The following is a 20,400-nucleotide window of genomic DNA, read 5'->3' on the forward strand; positions in this document are numbered from 1 at the left end:
CCTCCAAGTGATGTAGGACTTGCCTTATGCATGTCAAGGAATCCAAATTTACACTGCAGTTGGATTTTGTGTAAATGTTACATTAGTTTCTTGTAAAAGTTGTAACAGCAGTCCCTGACAGGAATGCCTGATGTTAAGTCATCAGTACTGAGTACCACACTTGTTGATGATAGTTTTGTTGGTTAAGCTGTGTATCCAAATTGGCATATAGTTCCTTTAGTTGCTGGATATAAAATTTTCCAATTGTTTAAACTCCCACACCTTTATGCTGGTTCTTCATGCTGTCATTGTTGCTCTCTGCAGTGTTACTATGAACATGTGCTAGGCTGTTACAGTATTTGTGATTTATGATGCCATATATCATTGCTACCAATGTCACATAGTACACTTCAAGACACCTACACTATCTTCTTTGTAAATTAGATATACTTTTCTGCATATCACCTTAACACTGTCCACAGTATGAAGTGGCTTCCACTAGTCATTCACTATGAAACACACAAGTCTCACTTGTTCTGTGTGTACAGGTACAAATCAGTGAGGCTGATACACTGATGCCAGTTGCCACTGATGCATTTTTACAGGAGAATGCCATCAATAGCGATTTGGATGCCTACAGTGCTATATTTCAATCACATTGCAGTCTGCTGTAGCAGTGTGAACAACAAGAGCTATTCAGTGTAGTTTGGGGGCTAACTGAGCATGTGCTCATCAACACAAAATACATAGAAAATAACTATCCAAACCCTAACCAACAATGTACCTTGAACAAACTGCTTGCATCTGTAAGAAGCTCCCTAACAGGGTAGTGTGACTCAAGTGAAATGAAAACTTATGTGCTGGCCACGCATGTTAAGTATCTGTGGGCATACCCTCGACACATTAAACCTCCTTACCTCTGGGGCAGCTATTAGCATGTTGGAATCCAAAATATGAACTTTGATGAAGAATTACTCTAACACAACAACACTCTGGAACAGGTTAGTACACCCCTAAATAGACAAAGCTCATAAAATCATAATGTATTGTTGAGGCCAGTGTCCTCCAGTTTTGTAGGTATGCAGTCATTACAGTACTTGCAGATGGTTTAAAGTGTTTCGATCAGGATTCTCGGTATTCATGTGGTCTTTATGGCTTCCTATCAACATCACACTACTAATACAAAAGAAAGTGAGTCACATAGTTGTAAGCTGCCACAACTCTGCTACACTACATGGCATGTCATTTGCGACGTGTGCTACGTGAACTGCTGTGGCTCAACACTTTGGGATCTGCTGGTTCTCAGTAACTTGAAATCCAATGGAGACACTATCAGAATTGTACATGACATAATTTCTCTATCTCCTAACTGTGACAGTCTGTAATTTTATAATGGTCTGTTATTCCTTTCCCCTTTCATGAGGGGTGTTCATTCCAGCAAACTAAGCTGTACCATTATTTCGGTCACTGGCAGTGTCCTTACACCAGCCTCCAAACACCAATGTTGCCTTGCTGTTGATGGGCACCTTTGTCCTTCTCTGTGACAGTGGCTGTATATGGCATTTGTAATGAATTCAGGCAATTAAAATAAAAATATTTTGTGGTTCTTCACTTGGATCATTATGCAGTTTTCATCAGTCTCACTTTTATAAAATTCCACATGTATGTACTTGCCACAGCACCTGATTCCTAATCTCCATCACTATTTTGATTTAGCAACTTCTTGACATTAAAATGAGCATGTGCAGTGAGAAGACAACCACTGCCACATATCAAGATGTTTGATTTACACTCAAATTCTGTTGATGTAAAGTTATTCACCTTCTTAATATTTTTGCAGATGCCGCAGAAGTTGAGGATGGAGGAGCTGTTGGCAGGTGAGATATTTGCTTTCTTCAGTAGCTTAATTACACATTAAAGTTACGACTTTAATATTTTATTATGTGGTACTTTATTTTTCATCTTTTTCTTTGACATTAATATTCCATTGGTGGTGTGCTAAATAATTTTTGTGAAACAGTTTTTAAAAACTCTATACTATAACTTAACACTGGATGTTAATTATGTCATACATAATTCATACTGAAAATTGGTGGTGTTATGGTAACTACGAAAGATTGGTTACAAATGTGCAGTTGCATTGAAAATGTGTACTGTGGTAGATTGTGAGGGAAATGTGGTCAAAGAGAAAAAAGACAAATTTTTAAGTACCAAATTGACATTTAGAAATTTGTCATTGTAATGTTAAGCAAACATTACAAATAGGCACACTACGATAAGTAGTAATGAATTTTGCCACCTGACTGATGTGTGAAAGAGCCTGACCCATCTGGGTGCCACAGTTACTCTCAATCCCCCGCCTGCCAAGAGTGTTATTGACTACCCGGTGACTACATGCTACTGAGTACAAGGTGGCTGACTTGTTGGGGGCTTCACAACTTGTGTACTGCATTCTCGAGACCCATCTCATACTCCTCTCGCCCCCTCTACTCCCATACCAGCTTCACTAATTTGAAAATTTTGGAGTTCCCCTTAACTTAAGTTTCACAATTCTTCCCTCAGTACTAGCCACCCCTACAATGCCCTTTCCCATGCCTAGCTCTGTACCTGTACCTGTACCTGTACCTGTACCTGTACCTGTACCTCCTATGTTACACCCTCTGCCACCCCATCCCCTCTATGACATTTGCATTAAATCTGTCCACCACAACTCCTCACGCAGTTGGCCTGCAGGTTTATGACAATTTATCTGGTTGGCAGAGAGACAGAACGCAACAATGTTATTCCAGGCTTAGCCTTTTACTGCTTATTTCCAGATTAACCCTTTAATGGCCAATCGAACGTCTTAGGCTGATGCATAACACTGTAGTGTTTCCTACAAGTTAAAAAAACTCAGACTATACATACTGGAGACTTAAATCATCATAAATAATATAATTTGTTTCGCTGTTCACTTCAGTCTGTTGGGATAACCTTCTGGATCCACAACTGTAGAAATCATGTGGTTTTGTAGCAAAGAGCCATGTTCAAAGTGTATTTTCACCCCAAAGGAAGTATGTCAAGATCATTGAACAGAGAGCAGAGAAGATGAAATCTGAGGGTGCAAGATCAGATGAAAAGGGTGGGTGCAAAATGACTTCTCAACCCAGTTGTTCTATAGTGTTTGTTACCAGTCTTGCAGAATGCTGGTGACTGTTACTGTGGAATAGCACCACTTCACACAGTCTTCCTGGATGTTTTTCTGGGACTATATCTGCAAGATGTCTGTTGTTGACAATAAATACCAACAGGAAAGTTACACCTCATGCAAGCAACTTATAGTACACCACATGGTCACCTACATCTACATCTACATGATTACTCTGCAATTCACATTTAAGTCCTTGGCAAAGGGTTCATTCAACCACAATCATACTATCTCTCTACCATTCCACTCCTGAACAGCGCATGGCAAAAACGAACACCTAAATCTTTCTATTGGAGCTCTGATTTCTCTTATTTTATTTTGATGATCATTCCTACCTATGTAGATTGGTCTCAACAAAATATTTTCGCTTTCAGAAGAGAAAGTTGGTGATTGAAAATTCATAAATAGATCTCGCCACAATGAAAAACGTCTTTGTTTTAATGACTTCCATCCCAACTCGCATATCATATCTGCTATACTCTCTCCCCTATTACGTGATAATACAAAACGAGCTGCCCTTTTTTGCACCCTTTTGATGTCCTCCATCAATCCCACCTGGTAAGGCTCCCACACCCCGCAGCAATATTCTAACACCGGACCTCTGCACAATATCCATAACATTATCTTGTGTGGATGCTCAATGATTTATTGTTGAACCTTCTCCTTTGTATTCAAATGCTGCACAGTGACGGAATGGTCATACTTCATCACATTTTCTGGTTCTTGAGTGCAATGATGTGCATCATCGTGGATTAGTGCATCCAGATGATCTTCATCAAATGCTGAAGGTCTTTCTGAAAATGGAGGGTCAATAATGTCAAAACAATCATCCTTTAAATTCGAAAATCTTTCCTTGCCATGCTCTGTCCCATGGCATTATCCCCATACATGGTGAAAACGTTACCATTGAAACCACATATTCATAAACTCCACTGTTCTCATTTTGCCGACTTAGCCATTTTAAATTAAAATATAGCAGTGCTTTGTGTCAACATAATATTCATAGAATGACAATTTACCTAAAAGAATGTGTCCACATTAAGTGAGAACAAGGTGATGTACTTCGTAAAAGTGGTGGAAAAGACAACTGTATCCTTTGATCCCTAGGCATATGAACTTGTCTTAGATCACATGTAATGCCCCCAACAACACAAAACACAATGATGGGAAAGGCTGACTTAAAGCATACATTGTGTGCTCACTCTTACATTATTGGTATCGGCTGCATAAGTAACAATAACACAGTGCACAGTGTTCACTTAAGACATCTCTCTGTTTTTGCTCCCAACATTTAATGTTCTAATGATGTACCAACATCATAATGCATTGATGGTGGGTGGTTTAAATAAAAAATATGTACAAATGAAATGAGCTTCGTGACAAGGCTGAAGATATATCGGTACATAGGACACTGCATAGAACTGTATGGAACATTGTAGATGTAACTGTAGATGTGCTCCAAGGAAGTGTGTGGGGCCCTTGATATTGATGTTTTATATTAATGACATCACAGACATTCTTCTTCTTTTTGTTTTTCTGTTTGGGGTATCTAATGACCACATACTAATTTCAATGCTTCCTCCTTTGTTCTTCTTCCAGGTTTCCTTCGTCTTCACTATCTATCCTTTTTTCTTCCTCAGACCATTCTGACGCTGTCTTCCTCTTCTTCTTCCTGCCTTGGAATGCTTCCATTTGCAACACTTTCTTCTTGAAATCCTATCATTCTGCTGGGTCTTTTTCTTGTATTTCTTTCCAAATCTTTCCTAACTACTTGAATCTGTCCTGTTGTTGACATCTTGTCCCAAAGATGCTTAACAATCTGTTTGGTTAACCTGTTGCTGTTCACTCTGTATAAATGTCCTAAAAATAATAGTCAGCTCTTCTGCAGCATTTCAATTGTTTTTCCTATGCTGCAATATACTTCATTACTTCTTAATATTCATACTCATGGATTTCCTAGCAGCCTGAGTATTTTTCAAATGATTCTTAATTCTAGGACTTGAAGTTTGTATAACTCATAATTCAACATTAAACATTCACTTGCATAGAGACATTCTGGTTTTACTACTGTGCTGTAGTGCTGTATTTTCAAATTTTTAGACACACACTGCTTGTTGTAAATGTTCATGTTTATATCATATGCTTTCTCCATTTTACATACTATTTTGTCTACAGCAAATATTTTTGAAGCCATTGTCTTGAATCTTTCCTCCCAAATATTTAAATTTATAAACCCTCTTTATCAGTTCATTACCTGTTACTAGGATTTCTGGGTCATTTTTTTATGTTTGCCCTAAAAAAATTTTTCTACAGAAACTTTTAAAGCTGCTTTGTTAGGTATTCCTTCTAAGAGGTTGATTTGTATTTCTGAATTTGTTATATTTTTATAAAGAATGGCATAATCATTTGCAAATACTAGACACTGAATTTCAGTATCTCTTTTTCCTGAAGTCTCCAGTCTCATTGTGATAGCTTATGTTCTTTGCCTTTTGTTTCAATTATCTTACTATTTCCTCTAAGATGCAGCTGAGGTGGCGTGGAAACATGTTGTCACCCTGCATTTCACCTGTTATTTTGAGTGCCTTAGGTGTTTCACACCATAACTTTATTTATGCTTCAGTGTGTGGGTGTTTCACGAATAAGGTTTGCTAGTTTAGTGTAATGCCAAGTTCTCGAGTCACTTTACCCACTGTTTACCTGTCAATCAAATGCTTTTCTAAAACCTGTAAATGTTAAAACTATGTCTTAAAATTCGTATGGACTAAAAGTTAAAATTCTGTTCTGAGCCAGATTTGATCTTTCTAAATCCACTCTGATATTCTCCCAAATGGCTGTCAAGTGTTACTTCTACCTTGTTTAGTAATATTGTTAAAAATATAACACAGCCCACTGGCAACAGATATATACCTGTGCAATTATTTAGGTAATGCCTATGACTTTTTTGTGCACAGGATGGATAGGAGCCACTTTCCAGTCTTCTGGAATCTTTTCAGTTTCCCATATTTCTTCAGACATAATCTGAAGGTTAGTTGTCATTACTGCTTGACACCAGTTATGGTTGAGATGATTTTATTTCTTCTCCACTGGCTTTGTTGTTTTTCAGGGTTTTTGTTTGTTTGTTTGTTTGTTTGTTTGCTGTAGGTGGTAGATCTGCCTCCATGTTTTCATCAAATATCTGGAAATTCTAGCTAACATTTCAGTTATCTACAGTTCAAGAATTGATCAAAGTACTTTCTTAGTAATTTACATGTGTGGTTATTGCTTAGACCTATTTTACCATTTTCGTCTCTGATGTAAATACATTGGAGCATGATAGCCCTTTTTGAATAAAACCATGACTGTATGTATGAGAGCATTTTTTCTGCTGTAGTACACAGTGATTCTTTTTTATCACTAATTATGATACTCGTGTCATCTGCAAATAGTAGAATTTTGGCTGGGCTGTCTGGAGCCTGTATGTCATTGATATAAACTAGAAATAACAATGGGCCCAGAATGCTGCCCTGAGAAACAACTATTTAAATTTGTTTTGGTTCAGATATGGGTTTAAAATTGTGAAGATTCTTGGATGACCTCAGCTCAACAACTTGTGACCTGTTTTGCAGATAGGATTCAAACCAATTTTTAACGGTACCCCTGATGCATATTGCTTCAAGTTTCCCTAGTAATATTACATTGTTCACAGTATTGAAGGCTTTGGCTAAATCTAGATTAATTCCAACAACCTGGATATTTGATTCAAAATTTCTTACTATTTCTGTGCAATATGGCTGTTTCTGTACTGTGCCATGTTGACTGTTATTTATTAGTTTATGTTTTTCTAGATATTTTGTAACCCTGATTTTCATAAATTCCTCAAGTATTTTGGAGAAGTATGGGAGGAGGGATATAGGTTGGTAATTTTCTATTTTATGTCTGTCACCCTTTTTGTGTAGAGGTATCACTATAGAGATTTTTAGTTTATCCGGAAATATCTCTTCACTAAGGGACAAGTTTGCTATGTGCACTATAGGTTCGACAACACGTGGAGCAATTTTTTAATTATTGATACAGGTGCATCATCCAAACCAGAGGACAATTTGGATTTCAAGCATTTAATGACTTTTAGAACTTAATGCTCATCTGATGGGATTGCCATCATGCTGGTATTTACCATTGGAGACATCACTGTTAATTGTTGCTTAAAGTAAGGGGAATATTAACAAAATAATTGTTTACATTGTTTGCCATGGCCTTTTTTCTATGGGGATATTTTCATTATTTTTAAGATGGATTTCCTGTTCTTTAGTTTGACCCAAATTTTTTTTCTTTTTTTTTTTTTTTTTTTTTTTTTTTTTTTTTTTTTTTTTTTACCTCATCATTCTGGACTTGATACTAGCCTGCCTTATTAATCTATCATTACTTAATAATTTTGCTTTTGATATTACTTTGCGGTAAGTCTGTTTGTATGTTCTCACATACTCAACAAACTGCTGATCATGACATGTTTTTAACTTTAAACTTAGTAATATCATGGTTTCACTTGATGTTTTAATTCCGGATGTACTCCAGGTCCCTTTGGATCCAGATGATCTGTAACTCAAAAGCTTTTTTGGGAAGCACATTTCAAAGTATGCCATAAAAGTGGAAGCAAATGTATTGTAAGCATCATTTGTGTTTGTTTGTGCCAAGACCTCTGGCCAAACTGCATTTTTAACATTATTTTTGAACTGATAACAATTTTCAGTAGAGAAAAATCGTTTGTACTCCTTTTTATTTTCCCCTCCTTGGGAGTTGCAGTGAGATTAAAGGTTAGTGCATTATGATCTGATAATCCTATATTCACATTTGTAACTGCAACGTCATGTGTGACCACATTTGAGATGATGTTATTTATTAGGCTTTCACTGGAATCTGTTGTTCTAGTGGGAGCTGATACGTGGGGAAACAAGTTGAAGCTTTTAGTATGTCTAAAAACTTGTATTTTACTGAACTCTGGACCACTAGATTAATATTAAAGTCACCACAAAGAATTATGGCAGAGTTCTCATTTGAGAAAAATGTCGAGCATTTCTTCCAAATTCTTAAGAGAGACTTCAGTATCTCCAGATGGTGATCTGCAAATTGCTGCAACAATTACTTTCTTTTCTATGATTAATGGTTTAGCCTCATATCTTAACTTCAATTTAAGCTTGGGATTTAGATAAATGCATACACCACCACCTTTGACATTTTGCCTATAGTACTGACTGGCAAGTTTATAATATGTGTGACCAAAAGGACTTAAACTATATCTGTACATTGTATAAGGCTCAGTCACAACTTCTGTGCATGTCTATGACAGGTGGTGTGGGCAGCCTATCAAGTTAGGCTGTGGTCTCCTGATCTCACATTTTGTGCTCGCTTACTCAGTTGTGCAGGACTCTGACACTTGTCTCACTCCTCTGTCAACACAGCTTCCCTTTCATGTCGTTTGTCCCCTAACACTGCAGTCAGGTGTCATGTGATGTAACTATTTAATACAATGATGTATTATATTCTGTACCTTATCTTCTATACTTCTTCTCAAACACTGTTATAATTACTTTAAAATTCAAAATTGATGCCTTTGACACATCACATTTATATAAATAACTTACTATGTCACTTTTGACTTAACAAATTATTTTTTCCCTTCATCATCACACTCGTGAACTACACTAAAAGATCACCTTCATTCAGTATAAAAGAGACACTCACAATAATTTGGAAGGTTCCTCTTCTGTGTCTCACAACATACATCAGTTGTTGAAATAACTCCTTCGGCAGCCTATTGCTTTACAGGACAGTGTGGTGACCCCACAGAATACTTATTTTAACACATGTAGTTTGGCACCCAAAGCTGCTGCGATAGCTGTACAGTGCTGAAGGTGCATATTGTCCCCTGATGTAAGTCACCACACACAAAATAGAAATCACACTAATGAACAATATCTGTACATTTATGTTTGACATGTTGTTTTCTATTGCTCTTTTCATAATGTGTACACAAAACTTCTTTCAAAATGGCATTCATTGATAAGAAGTCATTGATATGTGCATCTCTCCTCTGGAGTGGTACGTACAAGCACAGTCTGTGAACATGGTGCCCAGTGAACACAGTCCAAAGTTTTTTTAAAATTTTTTTCCTATATGCCATGAAGGTGGATTTCTTTTTGTAACTATGGCTTCAGAGATTGGTTATAGCCTCAGTACATCATTGTCCTTGATAAAATACGCAAATTTACCCTCAATTGCAGCCATAATTTAAGAGCATGTCACTAAAGTGAACATAAAGTACTTGAAAGATGTTTTCCTCTGTGTGTGTACAATAGTATCCAGTGCAGAACCACAGCGGCCGCGGACACCCGAGCCTGGAACCAGTACTGGGGCTGAGGACATACGTGCAGTGAAGTCACCTGGTGAGTAAGAGTAAATTTACACGTAATTGCAGCCTTAACTAAAGCAGTACATAAAGTACTTAAAAGACGTTTTACTCTCTGTGTGTACAATAGTAGGCAGTGCAGAACAACAGCAGCTACGGTCACCAGAGGCTGGACCCAGTACTGCAGGTGCAGCGAAGTCACCTGGTGAGTAAGAGTAAGAGCCCACTGTGGCAGGCTTACATTCCTGCTCTGTACACTAGAGAATCAAATGTATCTGGACACCTATTAGTGGACATTAAGATTTTGTGTTCTCCTTTATGAGGACTTGAACTCTTCTGGGGACACTTTGACATTTCGAAATATCTGTGGGTGGATGCCAGCCCATTCTTCCTTGACAGCTGATACCAGACAAGGTAGAAATATTGGACACAGGGTATGGAGTGAAAATGCCATTTATGACTAATCCCTAAGACGATCCATTGCTTTCAGGTTGGAACATCGGCAGGCAAGCCTTCTTCAGGAATGCCACTGGTTATAAGCCTTTGCCTAACGATGCTGATCCATGAGAGGTACAAGTGTTGAGCTGATCAAATCGGTCGTTGTCTGTGAACTGTTCCTCTGCTGTGTATAGTACACAATACTGTCAAATATGTACTTAACCTTCTGCATTTATCATATCCTGAAGTACGATAAGGGGAGAACAAGTTAAAGAGGAGAAATTGCACATTGTTACACTGCCTGCTCTGCACTGCATTGTTGGCAGTGGAGTTAATGGCGGATAATGTTCACTGAGTAGTCACTCTATCCAAATTCTTCCGTCAGACACCCACAGAGTATAGCACTGTTTGTCACTCCAAATCTCGTTTCCACTCATCCACTCAACAGCAGTCATGGGTTTTTATGCTACAGTCAGTGTGACTTTATGTTGAACAGAAATGTTGTTTCCAGAAGCTGCTCAGCCACTGTAACCACTTTTTCTAACTCCCTGTACACAGCCATTTCCTTAGTGCGCTCCTAGCTGCACTTCAAAACTGAAGAGTGACTGCAGCAGCTAACTGCAAGCTGGTTTTTACTATTTCCTACCACAATGATAGAAGCACTTGTCCATCAGCATACTGTGTGTGCCTGGACTTCATGTAGCATTGGTTGTTCCTTCACATTTTCACTTAACTGTCACATCGCTGACAGCTGACTTGGGCAAGTTTGGAAGGGCTGAAATGCATCCCTGTGTTAATTATTCAGGTGTAATGCAAAGAAAAGTCTATGTTCAGTGTACTCAGATCCCTGACTGATGAATTCTGCTTACAAAACAGTATTACCTGCCACTTCCTGTAATATATATGACGGCAGTATCTGTTGCCGAAAGAACAATTGCCATGGATAACCATGCAGCTTTGCTAGAAATGAAATGATGATTAAATGGATGGAGCGTCTGCCATGTAAGCAGGAGATCCCGGGTTCAAGTCCCGGTCGGGGCACACATTTTCAACATTTCCCCAATGAAGTAAATCACCGCCTGTTTGCAGCTAGGGTGTCGATTTAATTATCATTTCACTTCCTATAATAGTAGCTCCACCTCTCATTGAATTAAAATGCTCAGTTGCCCGTTACATAAGGGTGCCCAGGTATTTTGATTGGATAGTGGGTTTATAGTTCTTATGTATGTGATTTCTGCAACCCCTTACTCAGTCCACCATACACAATTGAATTAGAATCCAGAAATCACAATATATTTTATTATATTTATGTTTTTGAATATTGAGGACTTTGATTTGGGGCGAGTATTTACTGACTTACAGAAATACAAAGTTTACCTATATAGCTGTGGAAATATGTGTGCTGAGAATTACAGGGAGGGAAAAGGAAACAGAAAAATGGACAGGGAACAGGCAGGAGTAGGAGATGTAGTGGGGAGGTTGTGGAGATGAGTGACAAATGTAGTGATGGAGTGAGTGACAGATAGGATAAGACAATTCCATGCTCCTATCCTAGAGAGGTGATTGGGGGGAACATTGAGGTGACAGTCTGGTGAGAGGCATTGAGTGGATATCAGGCTACATGGACTACAAGCTGCAATGCCTGTAGCTTGAGACCAGAGTACCAGGAGAAGCCAGGGAAGAGGCTTAATCAAACAGTGGGACTCCAATGAATGAATGATGTGAGTAGAAGAAACTAAGGATGATTTGTATTTCAAAACTGAACATTTTTGTACAACCTATTAGGGTAATAACTTAAATGGAAATATTGGGGTGTGAATCTAGTTTATAAATGGTCATAGCTGATGCGTTCAGCACTACCATAAGTTATTTGATACTAACATTTTCAGGGGCACCCTTAACCTTTCTGTGGTCAATCAGACATAAAGGTCCTGCCAAAATGTTTGTTTCAGAATCTGCACAACCATAGGAATGTCCCATTTCATTGTGTACTGTGATCTGTTGTTCAGTTTATGTACAATTAGAACCCAGAAGCTGACAGGTGATGCTAGAATGTGTTTTTTTCTTTGTTGGTACAGAAGTGAGTACAGTATGTTTTGTAGAAGGAGCTTCCTATCTTTGCCTTAATTGTGGATGGCAAAGACAGTGTAGATATTATTTATCTTTGTTACATTATTTGCTAGGTATATACTATTTGACATATATTTTCACTGATAACTCATTCTTGAAGAAAACTGATGTCTGTGTATTGTAACTAAAATTAATGCATGTCTTTATTAATGAAAATCATATCAAAATCGTGACTGTAGTTGGAAACCTACCACAACAAATGTACAGATACTGTTCTTTTGATGTACTGTTTTTCTTCTTTCTCATGAGATAGTGTACTGGAGACATTTGTTTTCTTTTCCTTATTTTGTCTTGAATGTCTCAATAGTTTCTTGGAATTAATTGTTTACAATTATTTATGGAGCTGTCTTTTGAATTACGGGGAGGGTGGTTATGAAGAATACAGTCAGCAGAAATAAGATTTCTATGATCTACTTTATAACATATGAAAGCTGATCATCTCTGAAATGAAGGTGCTGGGAGTGTATAGTAGAGTGAAAACAACTGAAGCATGTGGGATGAATGTGTCAATGCTTTTGGAGAGAATGGCTGATAATACAGTATCACTTCCTGTTCACTAGATTTGTCTCTGGTGCCAGTACCTTTGTTCATAAAATATTTCCCATCAAGACTTTCACTACAGTTTGATCCCAGACCAATCTGTTCGTCATTCTGCCTCACCTCTCTACAGGGAGTCCAGCAGGGAGCTGCCTTGCCCCATCTGCCACCCACACTCGTGGTCATATGTCCCACGTAATGTGGATGATCCATGCACAAGGAGAGAGATGTGCTCAGGTAGCCATGAACATTAGAACTTCATTGGAACACAGAAGGCACATGATAATGTTGGGCAAGTGAAACAGCTTCCTAGTGCAAGCAACATAAAAATACTCCTGATATGCTGTAAGGTTGTCACTAATATGAGCTAAGCTGAGCACTGCAAGTTGCACTGATGATGTCCTAGATTCCAATGTTGCTGTGCTCAGAGGAAAAGTTTTGACTGTAACAGCAGCCAAAAGTATGAACTGTCATCCCCATGGAGGAGATGGCAGTGTCATCCATGAGGAACACACCTGGAAGAAAAATACAGAAATTGGGCCAAGACATCAGTAAGGAGGGATGATGATGCGGAATGGTGCAGGCAGAAAGATACCAGGATGAAAGAAAGAAGTGGCACAAGGTATTTGAACACGGAGCAAAACCATTCAAACACTATGCAGAAGCACTTGAACACAGAGATGAAGGCTTCATAATGGATCACAAGACACTGGTAAAAATCTTCCAGAGACAAAAAGTTAATTATAAAAGCACAAGAAGAGAGATGTTCCTGAGTGGACAAGAGGAAGAGTGTTTCATTGCGGCACAGATGGTACATGCCAACATGAAGCAAATGAAACAACTTTCTGATGAAGGCAAGGAAGAGAATGCCCTGATGCATGAAAAGATTGCCACTAATATGAAAACTATTCTTGAAGCTTCCAGTTGAGCACTCTGTCTGTAACAACTGACAAACACTGCTGTAGGTTGCACTGGCAATGCCAATATTGTTGGCTGCATTCTTATTAATATAGTCATGCATTCCAAAGTAGATAGTTGATGTCGAGTCTGGAACTTGGGTTGGCTGGTGAGCCACTGTACATTCCCCTACAAAGGCTATGTAGCGGAGAAATACTGTTAAGTTGTCCAGTGTCACATGGCTCCAGGGGGGAACCGTGCAGTGGCTGTCATTGGCAAGATCCGCTGCACTGAGGGTGAGTTTCAGTTTCAAGCCTGTTAAGATGCCAGCAACTGACATACCTCTGTTGTGTGGCATAAGGCATGATTGTAAAGCACCAGCCAGATGCTACACAACCCACTTCCACCTCATTCCTATTATGTCTCCTAATCCATCCTGTTCCCATACGCATCAGATTTTCTTTCTGTCTCACCTCTACAAAAAATCCACCTGAGAAATAATCTGCCTCACCTGCCACTCATTCTCCTCACTACTTGTACCCATCTGTAAGTAAAGAAAGGAGTGTTACATTGAATGTGTTTGATGTGGCATTATTACTGCACAAACAGCAAAAATGATGATGCTATTACTTTCTGTGGGGTATCTGTGAGAGAAATTCATGATAATTTAAAATTATTGGTGAAGTTGTCTGCAAAACACTAAGTGCTCTCATTGCCAAATACTGGATGAATATAATGTCGGTACATGAATGCAATTAGTGAAGGTGCATAAACAAGCTTACACACAGTTCCTAAATGTTAAACGTGACACTGTGTTAACTGTGTAACATAAGATTGTATGTTTTATTAAGCAGATTTTAAAATTTGATCAATAATTATGTGAAATGATGACAATAAACATTTATTTGTCCCTGCCAGTCTTCAGATAGCAAGCGTGCAACCGGAATAAAGTTCTGGCTTTATGGAACTCGGTAATATTAATGGTTGTTTATAATTGAGTAGATTAGATGCTCACTTATACACTGATCCGTACTTTTTCTAAAAGATAGAAACAATTGATTCTGTTCTTTATCAGGTCATGTTGAAACACACTTAGTATATCACTAGTTTGTTTTAATTGTGCAGATAAAGTATTTTTTATATTAACACGCAAATTCTTTTTTTGTCAATCAGGCCCTGCTGAGGAGGAAGGCACACGTCCCATCGCTCAGGTGAGTGAAAGTAGTGGATGCACGTATGAGACTGGCAGAGCAAGTGTGATTTTCACCAGTAGCATATAAAGTTTGGTTCTGTGGCATGTAATGAACCCCACACTGCTTCCTGTCCTCCTCCCAGGGTGAGGACATATTTCATCAGCTCAGGGCTTTGAACCGTTAAAATACTTCCTCCTATTGTGAGCTACTCTGCACACTACCAACTTGCTTAATCAAATAAACTCCTTTATTAATATCCTATTCATCTCCATTTCAGTCTCATTGCATCTCCCATGGCAGTCTGTTTCCTGACATCACAAACTTTGCAACTTCTTTAGCACTGTTAACTGAAATGCTATCTCAAGTCTAAATTACCTGCTAAATGAACCAAAAAATATCTCAAAGACCACTCATATACTGGCTCTTAATTTAAAACAAGTAACTCTCTTTAATTATTAATGTCAAGTCATGTGTCATTGGTTAGTGTACAGAATCTTACTGACAGCTCGACTTCATCTTCGTTCTCCTGATGTAATGGCAGTTGTCATGATGCTGACAGTTCTAGGGGGAAGGCACATTGCTGAACAAGAATGAGACAGCAAGGAATAAACCCATGGACTGGTTGTTTGTGTTGTCATCATCATTTGTGAAAGTGGCATGGCTGGACCATGTAAAATTTGGGGATTCGTGTGGATGCTGATAACCACGCCATTGAGTGCCCCCTAACCAGGTATCATCATCATCATGATAGAATAAAACACTGAATTCATCATGAACTGTGAAGAACGATAAACTAATTATCGTTATCCTACCCTGCAGATATGCTGCATCAATCTCCACTAGATTTTGTGTGTTGTGGTTGGCAGGTGTTACTAGAGGAGGCCAAAATGCATGTGTTTTAACTCACGCAGGCTGGCTTGAGGTCTGGAACAGGACAAGGAAATTAGAATTTAGAAAAACTGACTTAGCTGGTGGAACACTTAACTTTAATCCATTAATGATGAACGTCTGTCTTGATGTTACATGATTCACAATATCAATAGTAACTGATATGGGCGCCTTGCTAGGTCGTAGCAAATGAAGTAGCTGAAGGCTACGCTAAACTATCGTCTCGGCAAATGAGAGCGTATTTTGTCAGTGAACCATCACTACAAAGACGGTTGTACAGTTGGGGCGAGTGCTAGGAAGTCTCTCTAGACCTGCCGTGTGGTGGCGCTCGGTCTGCAATCACTGATAGTGGCGACACGTGGGTCCGACGTATACTACCGGACCGCGGCCGATTTAAAGGCTACCACCTAGCAAGTGTGGTGTCTGGCGGTGACACCACATTATGCACAACAGAGAAGGGTATAAAAGTTTAAAGCCATCATTTGAATTAAAAAAAAAAAAAAATATCACTTTGTGGTGGTGACCATTGTTCATCGGTACTATAGACATTGTGAAATGTACACCTTTACTAAAGCGATGTGTTACACCATAGTTGATACTCATTAAACATGACAATAAATATTCCTTAAAATCGACACTTACCACTTACTGTTGTCTAAAATGCTTACTGATTGCAGTTGGGAACTGAGATTTCTCCATTTTTGAGCAAATATCACAAACACAAATGACAGGTACTCGGAATCGCAAACACGTTTCAAAATACCTTTCTAGAATTATATCAGACTCATTCTCCTCCATACATTCATGACCTGTCAAACTTCCTAAACTCTTCTGAAAATACTTTCCTGCTTGTGAAATAACTACCAAGTGAACTACTTTGAGAGGTATACTTGTCATAGTGTTTATGTTTGACAGATGTTGATTAGTAATTCAATAAAACTACCTTAGTGTACTTGAGCACGTGCATCACAAATTGTGCAGTGTGATTTCAAAGTAACTGTTTAGTTACTTTTGTTGTTAGGGATTTGCTTTCAGTAACATTAATATAGGTCTCTGGTACATTAAACCGAATTGAATGATCATTCTTGTGATCTTTCAGATCTTGCATTGACTTACTTCCAGCTCCCATTACCATGGCAAATAGTCCTTTATCCAGTAAGTGGTTTCTTTTTCATACATCTTGTTGTTTAGGACCAATATGTGGCACAAATCTTAAAGGTCAGGAATGTGTCAGATAAAATAAAATGTTTAAGAAACCAGAAAAGAGGAGCCATAAGTTTACGTAAATGCAGTCAAAAATGTAACACAGGAATGGCCGCTGAGGTGCCACCTCTCCATTTCTTCCCTCCTCCTCTTTCCTAATCATGACATTATTCCAATGGAATATTGGTGGCCTTTAATCCAAAAAGATGACTTGTGGCTGCTCTTGGAATCGCAGCCTCTGCTAGTTCTGTGCTTGCAGGAAACAAAATTGCATCCTCAAGACTAATTTGAGCTTTTGTATTTCTTCCCAGTCTGCTTTGACTCCCTCTCTCCAAAGATGCCATTCCATATCGTAGGAGGAGAGAGGGGAGTCATGCTGCTCATATGGAAGAACGTTCAAAGTCAACATTTCTCCCTGACTACCCAGCTTGAAGCTATTCCTGTCCGCATTTTACTTCCTCTCCTGAACTTCTCCATATGTACTGTTTACATCCCTCAGTCATTCGATGTCATGGACACTCTTCATCCAGCTTACTGGCCAACTCCCTCACCCCTTTCTGCTGCTCATTGACTGTAATGCACACCATTCCCTTTGGAAATCTCCCAGAACCTGACAGAGAGGTGCCCTCTAGGCTGAACTTCTGTCACCTTAACCTCATTTGCCTTATCGTGGGAGTACCCCTCTTCCTTTTATACTACATGCACTCCTACCCATATCTGGAAATCTCCTGCACTGCCCAATTTGCCCATCATCTCATCACTGTCTCTAGTACGTACTCGAGCAACCATTTACCATTTGCTATCCATTTTCTGACTCCTACCCCACATATATGCACACCCAAGTGGCAACTTTCTAGGGATGACTCGAGATTTACTGTTCCCTGGCACCCTTTGAGTAACATAATTTCTCCAGTTGTGATGGCCAGGTAGAATATCTTACAAATGCCATCATTACCACCACACAATATTCCATTCTCGTCCTTCATCTTTACTGTGCCATGTCCCAGTGCCTTGATTGACTGAGCTGTGTTGTGACTCAACTCACATGCAGAGATGTGTTCTCCATGTTTTTAACCATCATTCTATGACGGCAAACTGCATTCATTATGAACAGTTGCATGCACAGTGTCGTTGCACCCTTCAGGATAGCAAAAATCTAGCTAGATTTCCTTAACTACTTCTTCTAACAGTTCCACTACCTCATCTGTTGTATGGGCCCTGCAGGACCAAGATCCATTGGGCTGCTATTCTGCGGAGATTTCAAGCTCCACCCACTATCATTCTGCCTTCCTCCACCAGAAACAAGTGGAGGAGGCTTGGGTAGTATCCTTATTTTGGCAGATTAGCGAGTGCTACAAGCTGCCTTTAGTATGAGGGGGCGAGAACTTGCTCTCACTTCCTATCGATCCTCCAACACAGTGCTGGACGAAGTTTGCATTCAGATGTTGCTAAACCTTTCTTTTGTGGGCAAGCACTTGCTCTTTCTTATGTACAACTGCATCTGGGCAGAGGGCGCCGTTTGCCAGATGCCAGCATAAAGACACTCATTCCCATACCCATACCCAAGCCCAGTAAGGAAATATACCTTCCTTCTAGTTATTGCCCCATTTCTCCCACAAGCTGTGTTTGCAAACTGATGAAACATGTAATTCATGCCTGGCTGGTATAGTGACAAGAGTGTGGCAATTCACTGACCACTGTACTGTGCGGATTTTGATCAGGCCGTCCTGCAGCTGACCATCTCATCACTTTGTCAACGTGTGTCGCAAATGGTTTTCTGTGGATATATCAGACACTGCCAGTGTTTTTAAATTTGCAGAAAGCCTGAAACACCTTCTGAAGGATGGGTATTCTTGATCTCTCTACATGTGGCACTTCTGAGGCCACATGCCCCATGTCCTTCAGGTATTTTTAAAGTATTGATTTTTCAAGGAATGTTGGTACTGCCTTGTCAGACACCTTTACCAGGAAGTTGGTGTGCCTCAGGGTACTGTTTTGAGTGTGACCCTCTTTGCTATTGCCTTTAACCTTATTATGTCCGGTCTCCTGCAGGTCATCTCCAGCAGTCTACTGTTGCCCACCCCTACCCTGTTACCCTCCCACACCCTGTCCCAGCCTCCTCCTTACCCCCACATGATTGCCTGTCTCATCATGTGCAACTGCTTGCAGCCTGGCTTCAGCTGCCAGAGAGTGTGATCACGTGTGTGAGAGTTGCATTTGCGTGAGTATGTGAGTGTATGTTATCTATATATAACAGAGGCCTTGTTCACTGAGAGCTCACTTTCTTACAGTTTTTTTTTGTGTCATGCCTCTGTGCTTTCCATGGTATTGTTAAATTCATTTCTGAAGAATTGTGATGGCTGGAGGCATTGAGGTGCTGAGGTAGGGGTCAGTGTACACTCATCAGCAAACAAACAATTGTGTCTTATTAGACAAAAGCCAGGAAAGATCAGACCATTTGGCAATAGTGCCGTAAAAACAGACCAGGGATTGATCTTGGGGAGATGAGTGTCATTGGTGTGGTAAATGTGAGGTGTCTGATACTCAGTATTCATGTATGCCCCATATGCTAGTGATCGCTTACTTAACTGCATAGGTTATGGACCTGACTCTCGGAAGGTTCAAATCACTGACATAAGCACACTCTTAGCCTTAGTATATTTATTGGCATTCAGATTCTAAGTGCTCACTGTCTACCATTCAAGCAACTAAGAATGGAAGACCAGTTTTACCAACAAGTTTTTTGTATTCCACTGCCACTCATATTCTTCATTTTGCAGCTTGAAAATATATCTCTGCATGTTTTGGAATGAAGGTTAAGGCCTCAAAATTACCTGCTCTTCCCAAATCCATTCTCCATGGTGAAATGAGAGAAGCATTGCATGGTAACTTGAAGGTGCAGAGTTCAAAGTTACATATTTCCATTTTTTAATTGTTTTTGCAAGTTCACTAGAAAGAGAGACAGATTTTTTTGACATTTATGCAAATAATGGAATTGTGTGTCTGAGTAATGAAATAGCTGCTCTTGTTGTGTATGGGCTTCACTCTGTTTCAGATACATTTATTAAACTACCTGTAGCTAAAGTCATGAAAGTTATAATGTTTTATGATAGAGAAAATAACCAACAACAAAAGCAACATTTGAAGAGCTCTTCTTAAAAAACAGAATGAAACATGATACCTTTAACAGTTCATGATAAGAAATATTACACACTACTACAACCACACTTAATACTTACCATCCTTAAATGTTTAAAGCAGTGGTTAAAATTTCCCAGAGTACTTTGACAAAGTGTGAACAAATAATGATGTACTTTTGCACCTACATACAGCCATTAAAGCTCTAATGAATGGGCAGGCAGCATTATCAAATTAGTTATCAACATTACTGGGTCAGCTACTTGTCAGAGAATATTAACTATAATCTATTAGATCTATTATGAACTACCAGAAAGAAGAATGCCAACAATTAAAAGCTTCCAGATGCATTTGAACTTGGATGCCTGGCATCTTAAGTACTCACTTATGTGCCTTTACTGATGTAGATGTAGAATGGGTGCCAAGTT

At 39.1% G+C, this 20,400-nt stretch overlaps 1 protein-coding gene across 1 annotated transcript in view; it reads right to left on the reverse strand.

The window, feature by feature from the left end:
* Nucleotides 1–19,694, reverse strand: part of LOC124743723 (basic proline-rich protein-like) — a 219,966-nt gene extending 200,272 nt beyond the window's left edge. Inside the window, exon 1 of the mRNA XM_047248889.1 lies at nucleotides 19,669–19,694. Coding sequence (XP_047104845.1) covers nucleotides 19,669–19,694 — 26 coding nt within the window. The remainder of the gene's footprint in view (nucleotides 1–19,668) is intronic.
* Nucleotides 19,695–20,400: the final 706 nt, after the last annotated feature.

This window comes from Schistocerca piceifrons, unplaced genomic scaffold, assembly GCF_021461385.2.
Source record: "Schistocerca piceifrons isolate TAMUIC-IGC-003096 unplaced genomic scaffold, iqSchPice1.1 HiC_scaffold_2521, whole genome shotgun sequence".
In the NCBI taxonomy this organism is placed as follows: Eukaryota; Metazoa; Arthropoda; class Insecta; order Orthoptera; family Acrididae; genus Schistocerca; species Schistocerca piceifrons.